Raw genomic sequence first — 21,253 nt, forward strand, 5'->3', positions numbered from 1 at the left:
CGATAACTTTCGGGGGGGCAATCGCCCAAAACACGACGTGTGCTCATTTTTTTTTGCTGTTGAAGTAATTAAAATATTTAGGAGTGAATTCGCTAGGGGAATTGAAATTTCAGTTACTTGATTGTATTTTATTTGTATGGTGTGGTGGTTGGTGGGTCCAGGGTGAGGAGTTCTTCGGAGGTGGTGGGTGGAACGGCCAGGCCCGTATCCACTACAAACAAAACATGGATGCCGTGGATATCGATACGCCGAAGCCGTCACAAGATGATGAGCCTGTTGAATCCGTTGTGGGAATATGTCGGGTTTGTTTACACGGCAATTTGATGATGAGAGATCTCTTCGGGGATGATGATGATCTCTCTCTGTCCAGCAAGGCCATGAATTTTGCAAGTGTCAAGGTGAGGGGCTGGAGAATTTCCGTGGTGCTCATGGAGCTGATGGTTCATTCGAACATCTGATTATGAATTTTACGGGTTTTATTTTAGTACCATCTGACATTTAAAATCGAGAGGGAAATCATAATCGGTCGGAGAATAATATTTTATGAAATTATAATTTCATTCAATTCAATGACTAATTGCTATGAGGAAATTCAAATTCGAGATTTTTGTTTCATTGAGAATTTGAATACCTAATTTGTAAATAATTTTAGATGATGCCAGGGGATGGTCTCCCGACTCAAGTCTGTTGTGACTGCGCTGAGAAGCTCGAATCAGCGTTCGAGTTCAAACGCCAAGTAGAGCAGGCAGACAACATCCTCCGAGAGCGTTACGACAACCTCACCATCAAGGAAGAGCTCTTCTTCAATGAGGTTGAAGTTCACCTGGAGAACGATCGACACGAGGACGTGCCAGAGCTCGACGTGGACAGCCACTACGATGAAGCACCAGAAACTCCAAACGTCTGCGACCCGGAGAAGTCCTCTCTCCTGAAAGACCACTTGGCCCTCCTGGAGGTGGAGAAATTGGCTGAACAAGAGCAACACGTGCTCGAGCACTCGACAATGATCCAAGAGGACACACTTCCCGCTCAACTCACGCATCACCCAATTTCCGAATCTCCCCTGAAGCAACCCCTTCTCCAACCCCAAGAGGACTACCTCCACGAGCCCTCCGAAACCTCCGGCCACCAAATCCTCATCACTCGTCACCACGACGACAACGTGAAGACAGAGAGTCTCAACCCTGGAGGAATGACCATCGACGAGCACAACTACATGGTCCAGCAAGGCTACACCCTGACAAACGACCAGGAACTGATGCAACAGGATGCCGATGACAATGGCTCCCAGGATTTCCCGACGTTGATGCTGGAGGACGAGGATCCAGAGGTTGTGGAAGCAGCCGAGGACGAGGCCAACGAGCAGGAACTTGACCATGAGCAGGATCAACAGCTTCGTCAAGCCCTGCATCAACGTCAAAATTCCCTCAACCCTAAACCACTAGAGCCTGAATCCTTAGAAGTCCTGGAAACTGAGATCTCGCCCTCGAATTCCAAACGATTGCGTAAAGACTCAGATCAAAATTCCTCGGAAGACAATTACTTTGAGAATCTCAACTTGAGCAGCAGATTGAAGCAGTTCGAGGAAGAAAAATCGGATAAAATATTCTTCATGTGTTACCTCTGCGACAAACAATTCGTATCAAAAGTTATTTTAAAAGAGCACATGCATTCGCACGAGGAAGTTCGTAAGACGCTGTCCCTGAAGAAGACCCCGGAGAAGTCTCAGAAGGTACAGACACCCAGTGGCAAGTCCCAGCCATCTGGGAAGAAAGCCAATAAGTGTCCCTACTGCGGGAAAGAATATCTCTATGTAATTTCGTTCAGTAAACACATCAAGCAACACGAGAAGAATGACGACGAGTTGAGGCACACGTCGAATATCGAAGATGACTCGGGCTCTGATGGTTTTGACAACACAGACACCTTCGAGGTGATCCACGACGATAGACCAGACTCCCCGGATCACCACGATCATCCCACAATCGAAGGATTGGATTCATCACAAGAAATTCTCTCCTGCACGAAATGCCACGAGAAATTTCCATCGAAGACAGATCTCCAACGTCACATGCACCATCACAATCAAACAGAAACCGAAAGATGCAATATTTGCTCGTTAGAATTTGATTCCTTAGAAAAATTGAAGGACCATCGGTCCACCCACGTGATGGAGGGCGTCCTCACGGAACAAGATCTTCGAGACGAGCTGTCCAACATTTGTACAAAAGAGTACACAGAGAAATCCAACAAGGTAGACCCAAATGACAAGGACTTGAAGTGTCGAAGTTGCTCCATGACGTTCATGTCGAAAAAACTCCTCATGAAACACCGGGATTCCCACGAACGCACGAAATACAGATGTAAGCTCTGCACTCAAGAATTCACGAAGAAAGATCACTTGAGAAAACATGCGGAGCAGCACTCGAGGGTGAAGTCCTTCAAGTGCACTCAGTGCACCAAAGTCTTTGGTAATGAGCTCACCCTTCGAAATCATTTAATCGCGACTAATCACAAGACGATACACCAGGGGGAGGAGTACGATCCCAATAAAAGGATAAAGCGTGTGGCAGCCAAAGCTGCTCAGAAGATCATAGATAAAATTAAGACGGAGGATGGACTGGAGGATTCCGATCAGGAAGATACTGAAGACTTCAGTGAAGATCAGAGATCTTCCAGAGATGACAAGTCCAAACGAACCAATCGAACGGACTTGGAGTGCGCCACATGTGGCAAGAGATGCAGCTCCAAACAGTATCTTCTGCGTCACATGGAGCTCCACTCAAAGGACGAGAAATCGGATTACAATCAGTCCAAGGCCAAACAGAACGATCTGAGCTCATTCCAGAGAACCTGCGGAACTGGATTCGACAGAGAATTCGACGATAACTCTGACGATGATTTTGAGAGTGGACTGGACTGGCCAATGGACACTCATGAGTGCACCACCTGCAAGAAACGGTACAGTACGAAAAAATCATTACTCCGACATCAACTGCTGCATGAAGAGCCGAATTTCGAATGCGACATCTGCAACGTAAAGTTCTATCGAAAGGACAAACTCAAGGCTCATTACGACAAGTGCTCTGAGAAAAATCCAGATCAAGTAAGAAAATGCAATATCTGCGGGGACACATTCGAGAACAATGATATCCTGAAGGAGCATCGAGCCAAGCACGTGGACGAGGGAATTCTCACCGAGGAAGACCTGCGTGAATTAGAGCCTAGCAGTGATGATCGTAAATCGGGTGAAAAAATCGCGAGAAAACGTAGAACAGACATCGTTGGACTAGAATGCACCGAGTGCAATAAACAATACACCTCTCGAAAAGGATTGTTGAGGCACATTCAGGTGCACGAGGGAAAAAAATACCTGTGCGACATCTGCCCGAAGAAGTTCTACCGTCGTGAGCATTTAAAAATTCACGTGGCAAAACACAACATGGTAAAACCGTACAAGTGCACTAGGTGCTCTAAGCGATTCATCAAAGAGGAGCAATTAGCAGCGCACCTCACTAAACACGAGAGAACATTCAAGAAAAACAAGGAGACTGATTCCACCTCGAAGAGATTCCTCTGCGAAATTTGCTCCAAGAGTTTTACGCAGTCGACAACACTTGTCGCTCATCTGCGAGCGCACAATGGTATCAAGCCTTATGTGTGTGAAGTTTGTGCGAGGCCTTTTACGACAAATGCATACCTCAAGATGCACATGAGAACGCACACCCAGGAGAGGCCCTACAGCTGTCAGTACTGTGCAAGGGCTTTTGCCAGGGCTGACACTCTTGCTAATCATTTGACGTCACACACCGGTGAGGCGAAGTACCACTGTAAATACTGTCCCAAGAATTTCAGGAGATTGAAGTCCCTCAAGGAACATGTCTTCATTCACACTGGACAGAGACCCTATGCCTGCCCAACCTGTGACCGAAGGTTCAATAATAACGGGAGCAGGTATGCCCACTCGAAGAGGTGTAAGCAGAATTTACTGCAGAATCAGGCAAGGCAGGGACAGGCACAGGTGCAAGCTCAGGAGATTCAGGCAGTTGTTATTGATAATCAAGGGGTTCAGGAGATTCATGAAGTCCAGCAGGTGCAAACTGTTCAGCAGGTACAGACTGTACAACAGATTCAAACTGTTCAGCAGGTGCAGCAAGTACAGCAAGTGCAGCAAGTGCAGCAGGTGCAGATTCAACAGCAGAGCCAGGGGCAGACTATCAGGCTGGCTCAGGCTGTTGGTCCTACCATGCAGGTTGTGCAGAATAAAAATATCAAAACCATTACCATCACCAGGCAGCCTGATCAAGTTGGTCATCAGGTTATTCAGCATCAGGAGATTCTCATGCCGTTAATTTTACCCCTGACTGTTACACTCACTGATGTTGATGAGGAGGTGATACTACCGGAGGGAACTAAAATTTTTACGACTACGTAGTAGTGATCAGGGGGGAGGGGTGTAGGGGCAGGTGGTTATGGAAGACAGGGTGGAGGTTGAAAGGCTTTATAGTGATCATGTGCCATTTTTTCGGTGAGAATTTTTTTGGTGATTTTGAGCTGTGGAGGTTGACTCTGCGGGCTTGGAGTTATTGAAGAGCGAATGGAAGTCGATTGGTTTGAAAAAAAAGGCTTCGATATCCGTTGATTATTTCACTCCACTACATAAATCTTTGTGTATAGGACTGTAAGGGTAAATTCGTGGATCAAATGAAGACTTTTGATATTTGTGGACATGTTTTATCGTCGGCTTTGTGTATAATACGTTACATAAGAAAATTATTTTTTCATGGAATATATATCGTAATGAAATGGGAGAGAAGTGCGGAATATTATAATTTTTTCGGAATATTGAGAATTCAATCTGTGAAATATTTTGGTTCTGAGAGATTTTGGGGAATTGATCGGTGAAGGACTGCGAGGGGAGGATTAATTTTTTGAGGGGTCAGTCATGAAGAGGGAATTCGTATTCAATTATCGAGTTTGTCGATATGTTCGAGTGATTGGACAATTTGTACTTGTGGATTCTCATTTTCCAGCGGTTTCTCTTTTCATTTTTTCAATCATTTGGAGAAGACGGCGAAGAGGTAGTTATAGGATTATTAAGGCGATACTTCTTTCCATTTTTAATGTACATAATGATTATAGTGTGAATAAATGAAACTTTGTAGCGTTTAAACAATTTAAAAATTTTTTTACTCCACTTTAACACGCCACAGGAATTTTCAAAAATTGACAATTTAATCGATCGAATTGCAAACCAAAATTTCAATTCCCAGAAATCTAATAAAAACCCGTTTAAATCCCCTTCCACCCAGACCTGCGCAACAAGGTGCCCCCCACTCTGGTCCAATCAGATGTTCGATAAAAAATTTTCCCGCGTATGTGTGACTTAAAAACAATGGAAAACACCTGTGGCTGTGACCGAAAAGGTCAATCACCCCCAGACAGCCCGACCACCCCCAAACCCCATGGAACCACTGGAATATTAATTAAAAAATCCCTGCAACATTAAAAATCAGTGACTTTATGTATATGTTGACATAACGGTTTTCCATGTGTGAGTGTAACCGTCGTGGGGGCCGATGTGAGTGCTCCATTCCGCGCTCTCAACTTTCCTCCTGTACCCTCGAAAATCCCTCGTCTTTTTCACCTTACGTAATCAAAAAATGAAAATCACAATCCAAAGATAAACCGAATATAATCATCCCCCAGGAGTTGACTCGTAATTCAGTGAAAACCTGGTGAAATCCCGACAACTGCGCACTCCCCACTCGAGACGATAAATCAGTAATTGACGGCTGACTAATTATCTGGAAAAAAATGTAACTAGTATGGCGATGGTTTTGTGGTGATTCGTATGAGAATACCTGGAGGTAAATTTGTCAGTGAAATTTGTGATAATGCACACGGAGAATTGCTACTCGTCGAAGCTGGATACGTCTGAGGTATCATCTGTTCAGTCCACCGTAAACAACGTCTCCATATTGGAGGAGGATCTCGCCCTCAGTTCGTCGACCCTCGGTAATCATATCGGCAGTAATTATCATTGCTTAGTTTTTATTTTTTTATCCGCGTGATTTTGTGGGGCTCCGGGTGACAATAGGGAACTCTCGTTTTTTTTTTGTCTCGAGGTTAGAAAAAATAACCGCCATGTTGGATTCCAAGTTTCTTATTACTCCCGCCTAATTAGTTCTGGTTATAAATAGTTCTTGTAAACAATTGTTGGGAGTGTGTCTTTTTCCAGGAATTTTTTTCGCGGGTTTGAGATTATATATTCGGTGATATATTGGAAATGATATTTAGAATATTTTGGATCTATAATTTTGGGTGGGGCAAAATGGTGTATCTAAAATTTTTAAACCATTCGGATTTGTTTCGATTTTTTAACATGATCGAGTTGATACGACATGATGTAAATAAATATAATCACTGGGTGATAGTTTAGTGGTGAGAATAATTTTGTTGAATTACGATTGGAAAAACAATCTTCTTACAGGCACGTCAAAAAAATGTGAGGACAGCTTCGAAGAGCCCGAGTACGTTCCTTATAAGTCCTCGAACCGAGTGGTTTATTTAAATGAGGACACAATGGACTGTAATTATTCGGAATCCTCTGGAACCCCTCGGATCCACCCCAGAGTCACCGACCCCACATCCCCAGATCTCTTCAACACCGATTCTGAAACTGATTCCCCACGACCAAAAAGCTCCACCTTCACGCGAATTCTCTCCCAGCCAAGTGTCACCATCTCACCGAGAAAGCCGAGCCTCAGCGAACAAATCCTGAGATCCGACGAGTATCTCTTCCGAAAAATCAGTAAATCCCTGACAGGAGTCCCTCCACCTCCCTCCCATACAATTTCCCAGAGTGACTGCACGGATTTTCTCCACTGTATAAAACAAAATCGGGAATATTTCTGGGCAAATCCGTTCAAGGATGAAAAAAATCTGGAGACAGCTCCTGAATCAGTGAAAAGTCCCCCAAAAAATGAGGGAAAGTCCACGATAATCCGTAGACCAGGGGGTTTACGTAATTTGACGAATGCCTTTGACGCCTGTGATGCCTCGAGCAGTTCAATATCCATCACGAGAACCTCCGACACGAACACTACAACAGATTTCTTTGAGACGAGTGCACATAGCACGACAGATCTCAGTAGAGATTTTAGCAGAGATGTTCAGACGTGCCAGAAAAGCCTTGAGGGAAGTGAAACGACGAGCATAGCTTCTGAGAGCAATTTACCAGTGGTGAGGGATGTTAGTACGAAACGAGTGACATTTGATGTTCCTGAAGAGGATCATTTGGCTATTTTTAAGACGATCGAAGAGAGTCACGCTAGAGCTCTACCCTGGCCCGTCATCTACCAGCACAAGAGCCAAGGAATTCATTACAATAGAAATAGATTCATCGAGGACTTCGAGAACCTCGCCATGAGGCTCTGCCAGAGGTACGTAGGTAACGAGACCCAGTCGACGTGCACGTCGTGGTTTACAAAACAAGCGCCATCGAGTGTGAAAAAACGAACGTTATTGGGTCGAAGGAATATAGGTCAGAGTCCAGGAAAACGTCTGAGTCACTTGGCAAGAAGAAGAAGAACTTTCTCCTCTGCTAATCTTCAAGGAATGGCTGAGAAACGACAATTGATGCTCAATCTCAAGAAACCAGGATTAAAAAAGGGAAAGAGTCCCAGAGGGAAGAGTCCCAGGGGAAAGAGTCCTCGGGGCTCTGCAAAGAAAAAATTGGCTAGAAAATTAATGATGGAGGGGCCCAGCCCGAGGAAAGTCAAGCTCGAGACGTCTAAACGTGCGTTGTTCCAGAGTCCTCCCAATGATCGTGCAGGACCCAGTTTCGTCAGTAATAATCAGTCGAGCAATCCTCAAAGGATAAAACGAGCTCTATTTCCCACTCCGAAGAAGAAGGATGAGCTGGCGACGGGTGGAGATGACAGGAAGGGAGAGGAGTCGAAGAAGAGGAAGAGCGATGAGGATTTGGAGGGACCAAAGAACAAGTGGGCGCGAAATTTGAGTTTTGATTGTTCACATGTGGAGAATTCCAGGGATTCGCAGATCAGTGAAATGAGTGATATCAATCGAAGGGTATGTGCATGCCGTCTTAATTGTTTATATATTATATATATTTATATAATATATATGTATTTTTGTCACCTGTTATTTCAGAAATTACTGTTCGCGGTTTCTGACGCTCTTCGGAGTAAAGGAGTGACAGTTGGGCATCCAAAATTCAAACAATATGCCGGGCAGCTCGCTAAAATAGTAAAAAAATACATGCCAGACTTGGAGAATCGAAATATTCCGAAGAAGACTGGCAGTACCACCGATCGAATGCTCAAACTGGCTAAAACCTACGTGCCACTCGTCATTGAATCAACCGCGTCCAGTTAATCGAAAAAATATAGATAATTAAATTAATTATTGATGAATTATTGATTGATTATCAGTGACATGATCATCTGACGTTGATTCGCTGTGACGAATCGCTGATTTTAATGTTTAACTATTGAATGATTTGACAATTGAATGTTGAAACGTGGAGAACAGTCATAACCGGCAGGGGATGAGTTCGGAGAAATATTTGGAAGACTTCCAGATATCTTTGAAAATTTAGTTGCTTTTTTAACTCATTTTCTGTCATCTACAACTTTTCCACTTGAATAATTGGTTGCAAATGCGCGACTGTCTTAAAGACTTTGTAATAAATCGGTGACGAATTTTACGTGTGACTGTTACCTTCCTTCTGGCGCTTCTAACTAATTACGAATATAATTTAACGTTAAACGAAGGAAAATGGAAAAATACAAAAAAGTAATAGATCATTAAAGGGGAATGGATTATATTATTCAAGGCTATTTTTATTAGCAATAAAATAGTATATTTTCCAACTTATAAATAAACAATGAAAAGATGCTACTTTGGAAAAAATAATATAAAATTATTTATAATAATTCATGTTTCCTTCTTACATTGTTTTCAGTTAGACATCTACTGTTTGTCTGCGCTGAAAAAAAAATTGAGTTGTTCTGCATTCACTTCGTTTTGCACCTGGGGAGAATCCACTCGAGACTCCTCATCAGCGATAAAACAACAATTACTATTTTAAAGGTATTACTTTGCAACTTACAAATAAATGATGAGATAACGTCACTTCAGCGAGGGATAAATAGTGGGAGTTTTATATTCTATTTAAGCTTCGTTGATATTCTCCAAACGAAGCAAAACTTTAATTTACACTTTCAGGAATGGGACTTCAACTTACATTCGTAATTATTCTTAATCAATCATCACCTCGTCCAAAGTAACGAATTAGTACAAAATATAAAAGGATCGATTTACAGTACACAAAGTTGCAACAGTTTAGTACATTTTTCAAGTGTTTACGCATTAATATATCTCGATCTCTCTCTCTTCTTTAAGAACAGGCCACGATGTTATGCCACGAGAAAATGAGTGTGTTAATTACACGATTATTTCGAGAATAAATGATTCAGCAGATAAATATGAGACCATTTTTTTTGTAGAGAATTTCCTAATCTACAAAAAAGATCCGTCCTACTAGAATCACTTATCCGAGGTAATCCCATAAATAACAAGATTAGACGATGACTCACCATCTGAATACAGAACTCAAATCTCATGCCTCATTGATGAAAAAAGAAAAACGTGGGAAAGTGGAAAAATTTGCATTAGAATGATCATCTGTTCAGTCATCGGATTTAGCCCCAACTCTGGCTATAACTTCATCGAGAATCTGTGTGAGCTCTTTATTCTCTTTTGTCTTCTGCTCGACAATCTCATTTAACGAATTGCTCTTCAGTTCCTCTTTCCTCAGGATTGCCCTCAGTTTCACCATTTCAGAGTCATGCTGTTTGCGGATTGCATCGAGATCTTGATTTGCCCTAGAAATAAATATCGAGCATTGAAGCAAATCGAGATATTGATCCACCCACTCAAAACGCCACCACTCCCCTCAAAATAAAAACAAAGATTCCAATCACTCAATTCCCCGCCCATTTCCCCAATTACCCAGAAATGGAAACATGAATCAATAAATTGACCAATCACTTACTTTTCAAGCCGCGCAGCAGCATGAGTCTTGATCTGTTCATATCTATTCTCCAGTGCTTTAATAATTTCCACATTTTCAGCAAGACTCTCCTTCAACGCACTCTCATTATTTTTCAACGTAGTAACGACTATCTTGAGCCTCTCGTACTTGGCATGAACATCATTGAAAGCAGCCTCACTGGCCATCAGATGATCCTTGGTGTCCTGCAGCTCCTCCATGAGAACACTCTTCTCACCATCGAGACTCTTCTTATCCCGTTCCCTCTCAGCCACCAACCGACTTATCGACTTCTCGTACTCATCCACAACCACATTAATCTGATTTTTATTTTTAATTTCCTGAGCTAGTTGCTTCTGGAGTTGACTGACAGTCTCAGCAAACGACTCTCTCTGCTTCTCAGCCTCCTTCCTCTCCCTCTCTCTCTCCACCTTCTCCTTCTGCAGCTGATCCTCTAATTGGAGGACAGTCGACCTGACGAGCTCCAATTCCTTAGCCATCGCTGAGTCAACTACTGGAACAGGTTCAGGTGTCTTTTCTACAACTTCAATCTTCTCCACCTCCTCGTGCTTCTGAATTGCACTGGCAGGCATTGGACTGTAGAACAGCAGCCTGTCAATGGCAGCAATAGCTGGATTCCTTTTAGGAGTTGTCATGTTAGGTAGTGACTCTGAGTCCTGATCCCCATTTCTCTCATCATTGGGAGGACTCGCTGTATTCCCCTGAGGTAACATAGTCACATTCGAAACGAGGGGATCAAATTTTATAAACAGAGACTCCCTCAATCTGTCAACTGTTGATTTAGCTGACGTCTGGGACTCGAAGAAGTCGAAGCTCGATGGATCCTTGAAGAGTTCGTTGGCGTTTGTTGATCCAAGATTGTCGTTGTCCTCTGTGAGCTCGAGGGAGGCATTAATAATCTCGTGAGCAATTGTTTCCGCCTCTAAGCGAAATTTCTCGAAAACTCCTGAGGGCTCCTCAGGGTTTTCACTGACTGATGGGATATCCTCTGATGCGTCGAAGAACCTCTGGTTGTTCTCGCTGAAAGGTGTGGGAGTCTTGTCCGCTTGATCCTGGGACTGGAAATCGTTTGGGGGTGGAACGAAGTCTGAGAGACCTGTACTCTGACGATTAGGGAGAAAATCCAAATAACTCGAAGGAGTTGGAATTGGTGGGAAAGGCCTCGGGTGAGTCTCGGTGCTCTGACGCTGGGGCTTGAATGCCTCGTACTGCTCGGACTCTGGAACGTCTAGGATATCGTCGGTTTCTTGGAGAATAATCGTTCTTTCTAGTTCCTCAGGGTCGGATGTCTCCTCGAGGGGTACATCACCAGTCTTCAGGGACTCTGTGTCTTCTGTAGCTAATTTGTTCGTTTGTTCCAACAATTCTGGAATTATTTCCAGTGGTGATGGGTTTTCCTCTTTTCTTTCCTCTGGAGCGAGAGATAATTCATTCGAATTCTCTACGTCTTTCTGTTTCTCGACGAATGTCGGCTCAGTTATTGACGAGATACAATGACCCGACGTGTCAGGTATGTTTGAAGATACTGAGACTTCTTGTTTCGGCGTTGAGTCAACTGCGGGGGAATCTGATTGTCCAGGTGGCAATTGTGGTGATACACTCCTTTTGAAAGCCTTAACGGGGAATGGCTCTTTGAACTCTCCACTCGATTTCAGAGAGATACTTTGGAGAGATGGTAGGGATGGACAGTCAGTGTCAAAAGTCAAGTCGCCAGCACTGACATTCTGATAAGTCGTGTTGGTCGATGTTTGATTAACCTCAGGATTTTTCAGAGACTCAGGATTCGAAGGCGATGTCTGGAGAAATGATTCAGTCGCTGTTTTGTACTCGGGGGAGTTCACGTGGTCATTTGTAACTGTTATCGTCACGTTAGGACAGTTTACTCCAGGTTCATCTGGTTTTATTGAAGATTTTTCAGGTTGATTCAGTGGTGAGGTACGTCCGGAGAGTACACGTGTACCGTTGTGGTCATCATCGAGGACCTGAGTCGCATCGTTGGGGAGATCAGTTGTTTGGTTGAGAATGGGTTCGTCCGAAGCAGATGTGAATGATGCCTCCGCGAGTGAGTGATCGACGGCGAGGGTGTCCTCCAGACGGATTCCAGCGCACGCTGAGATCAGGTCGTCGAGACCGGAGACCTCGAGATTCGTGTAGGAGGTGTTGGTGCGGCTTGGACTTGGTGGAATCAACGAGGAAACCGTCGATGCTAAACTCTGGAAGCTACTCGCCGAGGAGATGCTGTTGCTGTCGGTGGTGTGGGGTACGTCGGTAAATTCACGGGCAAATTTTACCTTTACCTCGTGCTCCGGGGATTTCTCAGGATCATTGACACTCTAGAACCGAGAGAATGGGATTATTTTTTCGGGTGGTGTGCAAGCGGAATTTTATAACAAAGAGTCATTGAGAGTATGATCGCGTCCTTGAAGATGGAAATACGTAGAAAATTTACCGGTGGCTCTGGGGAATTGGCGGTTGAATTACTCGGTGAATTGCGGTGCAATAATCGATTTATGTATTCCATTATTTCGAAGGGAAAAAATTGACAACTCGAGATAAGAGACGAATATCGATGATTGTTACGCGTGGCAAAACGACGCAGCACTGGTTTATTTCGATCGTGAAAAAAAAATCATCAGCTGACGCGTTAAAACGTCGGTTTGAATTTGTTACATTGCGCAACCACTGTGCAGACTGTGAGCTGGTGGCTAATTATAAAGATTGGGAACTTGAAGAGCAGTTGATCAAAGAAATTCCCGCATTCAGTTGCGTGTCGAATGTGCGGGTGAGTACTACTCACGCGAATCGCTTTTTTTTTCGGTTTATATTTTTTACAAGTGGTTCTGAAGCATTCTCCGATAACAGAATTTATTCCTCGTGGGATTTACTACTGTAATTAGAATAATCGCCGTAAAAATTGCGCGAGAAATGATTTTTTCTGAAAATTATTAAATATTGAGAGTTTCTGGTAAAAAAATTGTGTGAAATAGACACTTCGATTTTCTCGTAAATAAATTCTATTCCAATACAACAAATCGTGGTGAAAATTTTCCAACTAATTGCTAGAGTAAATTCGACTAAAGCCCAGTCGAATAAAAATTGAATAAAAAATTGAGAATAAAAGTAAAGATTTACTGTTGAAGACAAGTTCTTCTCTCAGTACATTATCTTTCGCTCAGTCCCGAATCCTACCTTTCTCATGATGTTCCCCATGGCGTCTGCCACTTCTATCTCTAAACGATCACAACTAAACTTCCCCATATCGTTCGAAACTTATTTTCCAAACTCAACTTGTTTTATATTTATCTCGGAAGCGCATCCGCCTGGAATGGAGCCAATGCACCCTATCTTAAAAATATTCTTTAATACACAGAGTTGACTCTAAAAGGAGAACAAACACGCCTCGCCTAAACACCATAAACTCGAAAGCCAGAAGAACCATCAGGAAACTCTTCAATAACAAATCAAATAAGAACAGCCATAAACAAATCGTCCAAAAGTCAAAGACCTTTCCCAAAAAAAATTTCACCCGACCGACAATAGCTCTTTAAATGATAAATCAAAAGCACCCTTAAATTTTTAACAATAACAAAGTCCAAGATAAAATAACAATTACCAAAAACTCATACCCAGAGTCACACCATTCATCTCATAAAACCCTGCACAGTAACGCTGTACATTTATTTTAATTAACGTGACACAAACTGAATTCCCATTTTGCACCGAAGGCCAGAGAGATCTCATTCTGGACTGTCCACATGCCTGAACCTCTATAAGGAAGCGTCCGTGACAGAGACAAGAGTGACTCATTGCCATCAGTAAAGAAGCCCTGCCCAATTACCGAACAGCCCAGAAGGAGTTAAACTGATGACTCTCGTTTTTTTTTTCATGATTTTTCATGACAACGAGTGGTGATATAAATGAATCAGGCATTAACAATATCGTGACAATTGTCAAGAATGGAGAGTGACTGCCATGGGGAATTGGTTTCTTCAGGGTTTCTAATATTAGAAGAGTCGATCGTTGCTCGCCCACATTTACGAGCACATAAGGATGTAACTGAACACAAGTACAGCTGAGGCCACAGATTGTAACCCAGACGAATGTCTTGGTGCACTCACCTCTTTTTGAAACACTTGGTGATACTGCGGTTAAATCCACAGGATTGAGACCAAATGTTGGAAGGCCTTTGTGAGATATTTTGTTTTGATCAAATTTGGATTTTTTTTTTTTTATTTTGTGAAAGTTATTTAGGCAAGGGGATTCCACTGTGACGGAATCATTGTTCCCGATGGGACACTTGTATTGCCGCAACGCGCACTGTACTATCGGTACACCGCGCACGCTCTCCAAACGGTGGGGTTTTTCTCGTGGACGTGCATGAAGAATTCCAGGGGGGGTATCACCAACTATGGTAGTATATTCTGGTGGAAGGTGGGGAGTTTGAAAGGGAACTCGCAAGAGTGGCGTCATCTGAAGGACGCCTGTTGATGCCCCAGGGTGCAGTGATAAGGGGATATTACCGATACCGACAACGGTTTCGAGGAAATCATATTTTACCTCCCGTCCTCATGTACGGTTGTGCATTTGTACATTTTTTAATTACACCATGAGGAAATCAAATTTTTTTTATTGTTAATTAAAAGTTTTTTTTTGCAGAATGTCAAGTGGATTTTCACGAGACAAAAAAAATTGACAATTCAATACCAATGATTTGTTTTGGTTTTGATCGCATTGCTCAAGGTCAACACCCTCAGGGTGCCGATAACTCGAAGTGCTCAGCATTTCTGCAGCGAAGAGGCAAAAAATAATCCCCGACATGAATGTATTTTTGCTGTGCTCCAGGACGACGATCTCATTTTATTTATAGAGAATAACATATGCGTTAAAGTCTGTCAGAGAACGGATGGAAAGAGTAAAAGTTATACTTGAAGGGTCGAAATACTCGATTAAATGAGTCTGGTAGAAACAGAGATACAAATACGAGTCAAGGGTTATAACTGTCTGAATGCCAGTACCAGAAGAGGGAGAGACACGTGATGACACATTTGGAAACAAAGGTGAATAAAGATAGAGAAAAATAAAATGATAAGTATTAAATTTGGAATAAAAAAATTGAAGGCTCGAGATGATTCAGCTGAATTGAGAGAACAATGTGCTTTTAATATTCCACGAAAATTACATTTCAAGGGGAAACCCAGGACGAAAGACGATATTCCTCCGATGCTCAATATCTTCCTGACAAATTCAGGTGTTTAGATAAATTTTATGTCATTTCAAAAATGGGAAAATATTTTTTATACCACTCTGTATTCTCGAAATTTCACTTTGACAATTTTGAGGTATTCACGACTGAAAGCGGTTTATTCGTCCTACCTCACTCGATTTGTTTGGACACGTAATTACTGATTGGGGTTATCTGCAGATTAATTACTTTTTTTCCTGGTGACATAGTGGGTGGTGAGTTCTGGAGTGATGCTGTAATTTCTCTCAGAATAACTCGGGTTCCTTCTCTGATTCCCACAGGACTTTTGCTCAATCTCGTTGGACTCGACATGCTCAAGAAATTATTCAACTCTCACAGAACACTCAACTACCACTAAAACACTCGGCACTGTCAAAATCCAGATAATATTTATCCCAAACTGTCAAGTCTTCTCTTAACGCGATTGTGTTGACGTGACTAGGCCACAATATTCAGGATGCTTGATTTTCTCCAACGGTTTTCTGAGGTGTTCGACAAGTTGAATGCAAAACAAATGAGCCAATCACAGCCGAGAATTAAGCCGAAACCTCTGCGCAAGTTCAAGTGCAGACTTTCAACTGCACATGCGTTAGACACAGCGCGGGAAGGATTTGAAAAATAGCACCAACTTTTATATTCTCGAATAGAAACAAAAATTATTTAATATTTCTCTTATTATAAAAATACATTTTATATTTCATTTGGCGTAAGAAATTATTCAGGAAAAAAAAATCGAATCTATTTATAGACCTTTTACGACGGTCTATCATTTTCTCTTCGAAACAAAACTTGTGATTCAGTAATTAAAATAAACCTGTAACTTTGAATTAACATTATAACCATAAAAAAAAATATTTTTTTATAAGTTGTTCATGAAATTGAGTATGAAAGGTTCGAGAATATTTTAATCTATCCTAATCTTCATAATACTCAGCGGCTTCGTTCCCAACAAAATTGCATCCAGTGTAGCTCTGATTTTTGACACAGTACATGATGACACTTCTCCAGTAAGGATCTCCCTGCAGCAGCTCAGGATTCCCAATAATAATTAACAAAGCTCGAGCCCTGGTGATAGCCACATTGAGCCTCCTAGGAGATGCCACAAACCCCAGTGCATGTTTAACGTCCTCTCGAAGGCGCTCCCTCCCCGATCTTACAGCCGACAAAATAATAATTTTTCTCTCCTGTCCCTGAAACTCCTCGACACTCCCCACCTTGGGAACGGCGACATCCAGCTCCATCAGCAACTCCCTGATCCTCTTAACTTGTTTTTGATAAGGAGCAATCACCCCGACGTCACTCCCCTCAATTCCACAACCATAAAGTTTCAATAAGTACAAATAAACCTGAGTAGCTTCAGCAGGATTGTACCAGCTCGGGCTGTCATCATCCTGCACGTCATCCCCATAGACTCCATGAAAAACAACAGCAGGAGGTTTACCCACTCTCTCAGGAAGATCTCCCCGCAACGTCTCCAAAAGCTTCGCCTCTTCGCTATCAATTCCGGACAAACTAGCTTCGAGTTCCGAGTCGTAGAATAAATAATTCGGCAACTCCAGGATCTCCGGAAGGCTTCGATAATTGATGACTAGTTTTGTCACTAATCTGGGGTCGTACCCTCTTGCGAATCCATCGAGATCTCTCTGATAAGGAAATTGATGAAGTAGTCTCACGAGAAAAGACTCTGCCAGTCCCAAAAAACACGCGTATCTGCTGTTGACAACAGGCCCTAGCTGCATGGGATCTCCAGCGAGGATGATCTGTCCCTGATGAGCCTCGATTAACGTAAGAGGAACTAGGATCTCCGGCTCTGTCGCTTGTCCAGCCTCGTCCACCAGGATATGGGAGAAATGGCCCCGAGGAAATCCCATCAGATGTAATTGACCCAACGCTATACATGTTCCTATTGTTATCCTGTGCCTTCCAAGAACACTCGTGGTGCAATTCAACTTGGGGCCTTCTCCGTAGTGCCTAGATACACCAACTGAATTCTCAGCGGCTAAATTCCCAGTTGCACAATAGGGTAACAGTCTCTCGGGGATGGAATCGTCCTGGAGACAGTGATTGGCAATCAGTCTGACGAGATCTCCAGGTTTCAATGCTCCAGAGTCCAGGAGACGCTCGGCGATGAGATTCGCCGAGGAGTTGGAGGGCGTGGCGATGAGTAAGCGGCTCTGGGGTAAGGTCGTCAGGATCTGGAGGATTGTTTCGCAAAGGGTGATGGTTTTTCCTGTTCCTGGGGGTCCAAAGATCACGTACGGTAGTGGACGTGCTGTACCCATGAGAATGTTCTTGACTGCGATCTTCTGGTAGACGTTCATGGATTTGTTGTACCAGATGAGTTTTTTTCTTTTTAAAGACGTGTCTGTTGTGAGTTCACGAGGTTTTATCAATTTCTGATGAACTTTTAAGAGCTTAAGAGGAGATATTGGGACTTCCTGGGTAAAATTTTCATGTGGAGTTGCCTCAAGGTCCTCATCGTACGGAGGAGTTGGGGGTAGAATTATTTTATTTATATGATTATGCTCTTCACCTCCACTGGTTTCATCTTCTTCGAAAATAATCTGAGGTTCTTTCTCTTTAACACAAGTGGGAAAGAGAATTTCTCTCGTTAAATTCTCGACAGCTAGGTCTACAGAATTATGGCACTTCGAGATCGATGAATATGAGCTCTTGAACGAGACCTGGCAGTCCTCCCCGTGGTAATTATCATGGAACCTTTGATTGAATTTCAGGAAGACCTCGCAACTGGTTACTTTGTGGATGCACCCTTCATATCGCAGAGTTCCCCTGGAGGAGTCCCACTTGAATGACACGATAGCGCGATCTCCCATCATCAGCGATGGCCTCTTCTCCGACAGCCCAGGAACCTCCAGCACCAGAAATTCATCAGAAGCCCTCAGTATGGCACTCTCCATATCATATCGCTGCATATCAATACTCAAACTGATTTCCTCGAGGTACAAAAGATTGTGAAATCGATTCCTGTAATTATCGATTGTTAATCCCTCGCTAAGACAAGGAATTTCCTCTCCGAGGATGACCTCCGCTTCAGCCTGTGACGTTCTCTCGTTGACGATCGGTAGAATAATATCCCAGAGTCTTCGAGGAACACTGAAAGTTTTCAGTTTCACTGCTCTGAAGTGCGGGGGCCTGATGGGCCTCACCCCGGGAATATAATGTTCCTGATCATAATCATCTCCTCGAACAATCAATTTATTTCCTCTACTTCCTCCGATTATTCTTGAAGACCCTGAGAATATTTTCGCGTTTACTGTTATCTTGATGTTTCTCCCGATCTTAAAACCCTTGAACGAGAAGATGAAGAGCTCCTCGGTGAACCCCACGAATTTTGCCTTCACCCTGAAGAAAAACCGAAGGGATTGGGAAGGATTTATTGTCTGCATCTGATCAATTTGTGGAGACAAAAGAGTCAATTGAGACTGGGATTTCTTGGACATGAAAATTCCCTTATAAAAAACCTGAGGAGATTCTCCGGTGTTTTCTACAAGTACTTCAAAATTTATTTCTTCTTTAATCTCGAGAGATAGATTTAGATCCTCAGTAATTCTCACTCCATTTTTATCCCTCATTAACGTATCACTCTTTTCAAGGTTTTGCGGATGTTCCAGTGAATTATGAGAGACTGGCTTGATCTGGAGAGGAACAACAGAGAGACATCTCCAGGTACACGTCCCCTGGTCGCTCTCGATGCAGTCACAGATGACTTTATCCCCAGCCGAAGGGATGTATCCAGGTTGGCAGGAGACTTTCGAGAAGATGGTGTCTGCCTCGATCCCACCGGTGCCAGTCTTCGCATCGAAATGACTGACGATTCCAATCTTCAGGTTGGATCTCAGTGGCTGGAGCTTCTCGACCTCGAGAACGAGCCCACCAAGATCCGGAGATTCTTCATCGACTTCCACGAAGCACTCAATCCTCACCCAATCCCCCACGTAAGGGACAAACGATGAGTCGATGCTGTCGAGATTGATGGCGATATTCAGAGGGTCCAGGAAGACCAGCCTGCCCTCTCGCTTGATGACTCTGGCGACGATGCATTTCTTCATCAATTGTTTATGGATTGTCGTGGATCCTTGATCCTCGAGGAAGCTGTCCCACGCGTCGTCGTAGACGTTCAGGACACTGCGAACCTTCATCTCATCCTTCGGAGATTTTTGGTACCCCAGGTACTCGACCTTCATCCCCACCTGTGGGTCGGGGATGGCGCAGTTGGCCCGATCGCAGAAGTGAACGTCATCGATCAGCAGAGAATCAGGTGTGATGGAGGTGATGTATCCTTTCTTGTGGAAACATCCGATGGAGGGGATAGAGGAGTTATCCTGGGGAAATGGGGAGTCCGACAGGCCGAAGGTGTCGATTGCCGTAGAGAATTGAGAGATGATGGAGTCCAGGTCTGGGGTGGACTCCGGCGTCGGGAGGAAGAAGGACTTTAGGGCATTCAGGACTGAGAACATGATTCAGGGTTTTTGAAAATCACCTGGAGAATATCGGATAGATTCTCCGAGGAAATTAACGATTTTAGAGGCCACGGTGAATTTTGAACTACTGGAAAGGGTGGAGGTGTGGTGGATGGGCTAGTGAATATTGAAAACATTTGGCGATGGTTTTACACGGTCGAGAGGAGACCTGGGGCTATTTGTAACCGTCAATAGCCTGATATCTCCATTCAGTAGCTTTCAGGTAATCTAGTTCCTTTCGAAGAGAGGATACTCGTTTAAGATGGAGTTCCTTCATCAGCTTCTTCTGCTGTTTTTGTACTTGCAAGTCGACTTTCATGTGATTGAATATTTTTGATATCTGAGTACCACTAGACCCTGATGAGGACAGACCCGAGTCCTGTGACTCACTTCTACCGGAAGTGTTACCTAAGGTTGGTGGAGAGAGCGTTGACGAGTTCATTTCAGTCAGTCATCCTTGAAAATAATTTTTTTTACGCTGTCAACGAGTTTTGTGGAGTTGACAGAACGTTTTGGGGTTGTGAAAACTCACCGGCACTGCTGAGCATTGGAGGATTGTAATTGGTTAACGATTTTTAAGGCTGGATAACGTGGGAGAAGTAATTTTACTATTTTCTCGCGATTTTTGGTCTGGAAATTCTCGTAGATCCTCGAGTTGTCGGTATTTTTGTCGGATAATTCAATTTTTATCAGAGATTATAGGGGAGATGGATAACACCAATGGCAGTGGTTCAACCAGCGAGGATTGACTGAAGCAGAGGCTCCGATCTGGGGGTTTGAGTGACCCCAGCGGCATCGTAGTACTGCACCCCAAGAGAGGGAGGGCGCAACACGCAATGCTGGGGTGTTTTTTTTTATTAACCAAGTTTTTATTGCAATGCTGGGGTGTCCATCAAGTCGACGGGGTGAATTTTATTTTCTGCTGTACGAATGCTTTTTGTTTTTCATTTGTTTAACTGAAATTTAACCGACTGTAGAACGTACGGAAGGGGGAAACCACTTCTTGTGGAATTTCAAATGAAAAAAATTATTCAATGTATTGAATATATACTACTAATGAAATTATAATTTCAAAATTGGCGCGTTGTCGAGTTGGCAGCGTGCTCGCCTGCCACGCGGGCGGCTAGGGTTCGATCCTAGCGCCATTCATTTTTTTTTTTCAAAATAATTTCAATTTATTCTTTTTTAAATGGCTAATCAATCGAAAGATCGTTTAAAAACGGAATTTTTGAAAATCGAGAAGATATTCATTGAAATTGACAAATTTGAAATTTTTTTTAAAAATACCTTTTCAAAATATATACCCCTAATGAATTTATGATTTTATAATAATTCGTTATCCTAGTGGTAACGTGCTTGCCTACCACGCCGACGGCCCGGGTTCGATCCCGCCGTCATTCATTTTTTTTTTTTAAATAATTCCAATTTTTT

General features: G+C 43.0%; 4 protein-coding genes and 1 long non-coding RNA gene across 7 annotated transcripts; 3 read left to right on the forward strand and 2 right to left on the reverse strand.

Moving 5' to 3' along the window:
• The first annotated feature begins 12 nt into the window (after positions 1–12).
• Positions 13–5,664, forward strand: LOC105271218 (zinc finger protein 845-like). The gene is made up of 2 exons (XM_011312612.1): positions 13–398; positions 653–5,664. Exons 1-2 carry the CDS (start codon positions 225–227, stop codon positions 4,433–4,435), a joined length of 3,957 nt encoding a protein of 1,318 aa, XP_011310914.1. The 5' UTR covers positions 13–224; the 3' UTR covers positions 4,436–5,664.
• Positions 5,665–5,800: 136 nt separating this feature from the next.
• On the forward strand, positions 5,801–8,426 carry mi (minus). Of its 2 annotated transcripts, none has more exons than XM_011312615.1 (3): positions 5,801–6,033; positions 6,494–8,094; positions 8,176–8,426. In XM_011312615.1, exons 1-3 carry the CDS (start codon positions 5,898–5,900, stop codon positions 8,398–8,400), a joined length of 1,962 nt encoding a protein of 653 aa, XP_011310917.1. In that variant the 5' UTR covers positions 5,801–5,897; the 3' UTR covers positions 8,401–8,426. The 2 variants fall into 2 exon arrangements, with proteins under 2 accessions (XP_011310917.1, XP_011310918.1); XM_011312616.1 differs by having other exon boundaries at positions 5,801–6,018.
• A 1,265-nt stretch (positions 8,427–9,691) lies between these two features.
• LOC105271225 (transforming acidic coiled-coil protein) lies at positions 9,692–15,677 on the reverse strand. Of its 2 annotated transcripts, none has more exons than XM_011312619.1 (3): positions 15,531–15,677; positions 10,082–12,432; positions 9,692–9,911 (listed from the first exon to the last, which is right to left on the reverse strand). In XM_011312619.1, exons 1-3 carry the CDS (start codon positions 15,651–15,653, stop codon positions 9,716–9,718), a joined length of 2,670 nt encoding a protein of 889 aa, XP_011310921.1. In that variant the 5' UTR covers positions 15,654–15,677; the 3' UTR covers positions 9,692–9,715. The 2 variants fall into 2 exon arrangements, with proteins under 2 accessions (XP_011310921.1, XP_011310922.1); XM_011312620.1 differs by lacking the exon at positions 15,531–15,677 and adding an exon at positions 12,549–13,222.
• On the forward strand, positions 14,221–15,709 carry LOC105271224 (uncharacterized). Its single transcript, XR_892625.1, has 3 exons — positions 14,221–14,669; positions 14,756–15,156; positions 15,623–15,709. It is a non-coding gene; the product is annotated as an uncharacterized lncRNA (long non-coding RNA).
• A 524-nt stretch (positions 15,710–16,233) lies between these two features.
• Positions 16,234–19,839, reverse strand: armi (armitage). The gene has a single exon (XM_011312617.1). It carries the CDS (start codon positions 19,817–19,819, stop codon positions 16,256–16,258), a length of 3,564 nt encoding a protein of 1,187 aa, XP_011310919.1. The 5' UTR covers positions 19,820–19,839; the 3' UTR covers positions 16,234–16,255.
• Between the last annotated feature and the right edge of the window lie 1,414 nt (positions 19,840–21,253).

This window comes from Fopius arisanus, unplaced genomic scaffold, assembly GCF_000806365.1.
Source record: "Fopius arisanus strain USDA-PBARC FA_bdor unplaced genomic scaffold, ASM80636v1 scaffold00105, whole genome shotgun sequence".
NCBI lineage: Eukaryota > Metazoa > Arthropoda > Insecta > Hymenoptera > Braconidae > Fopius > Fopius arisanus.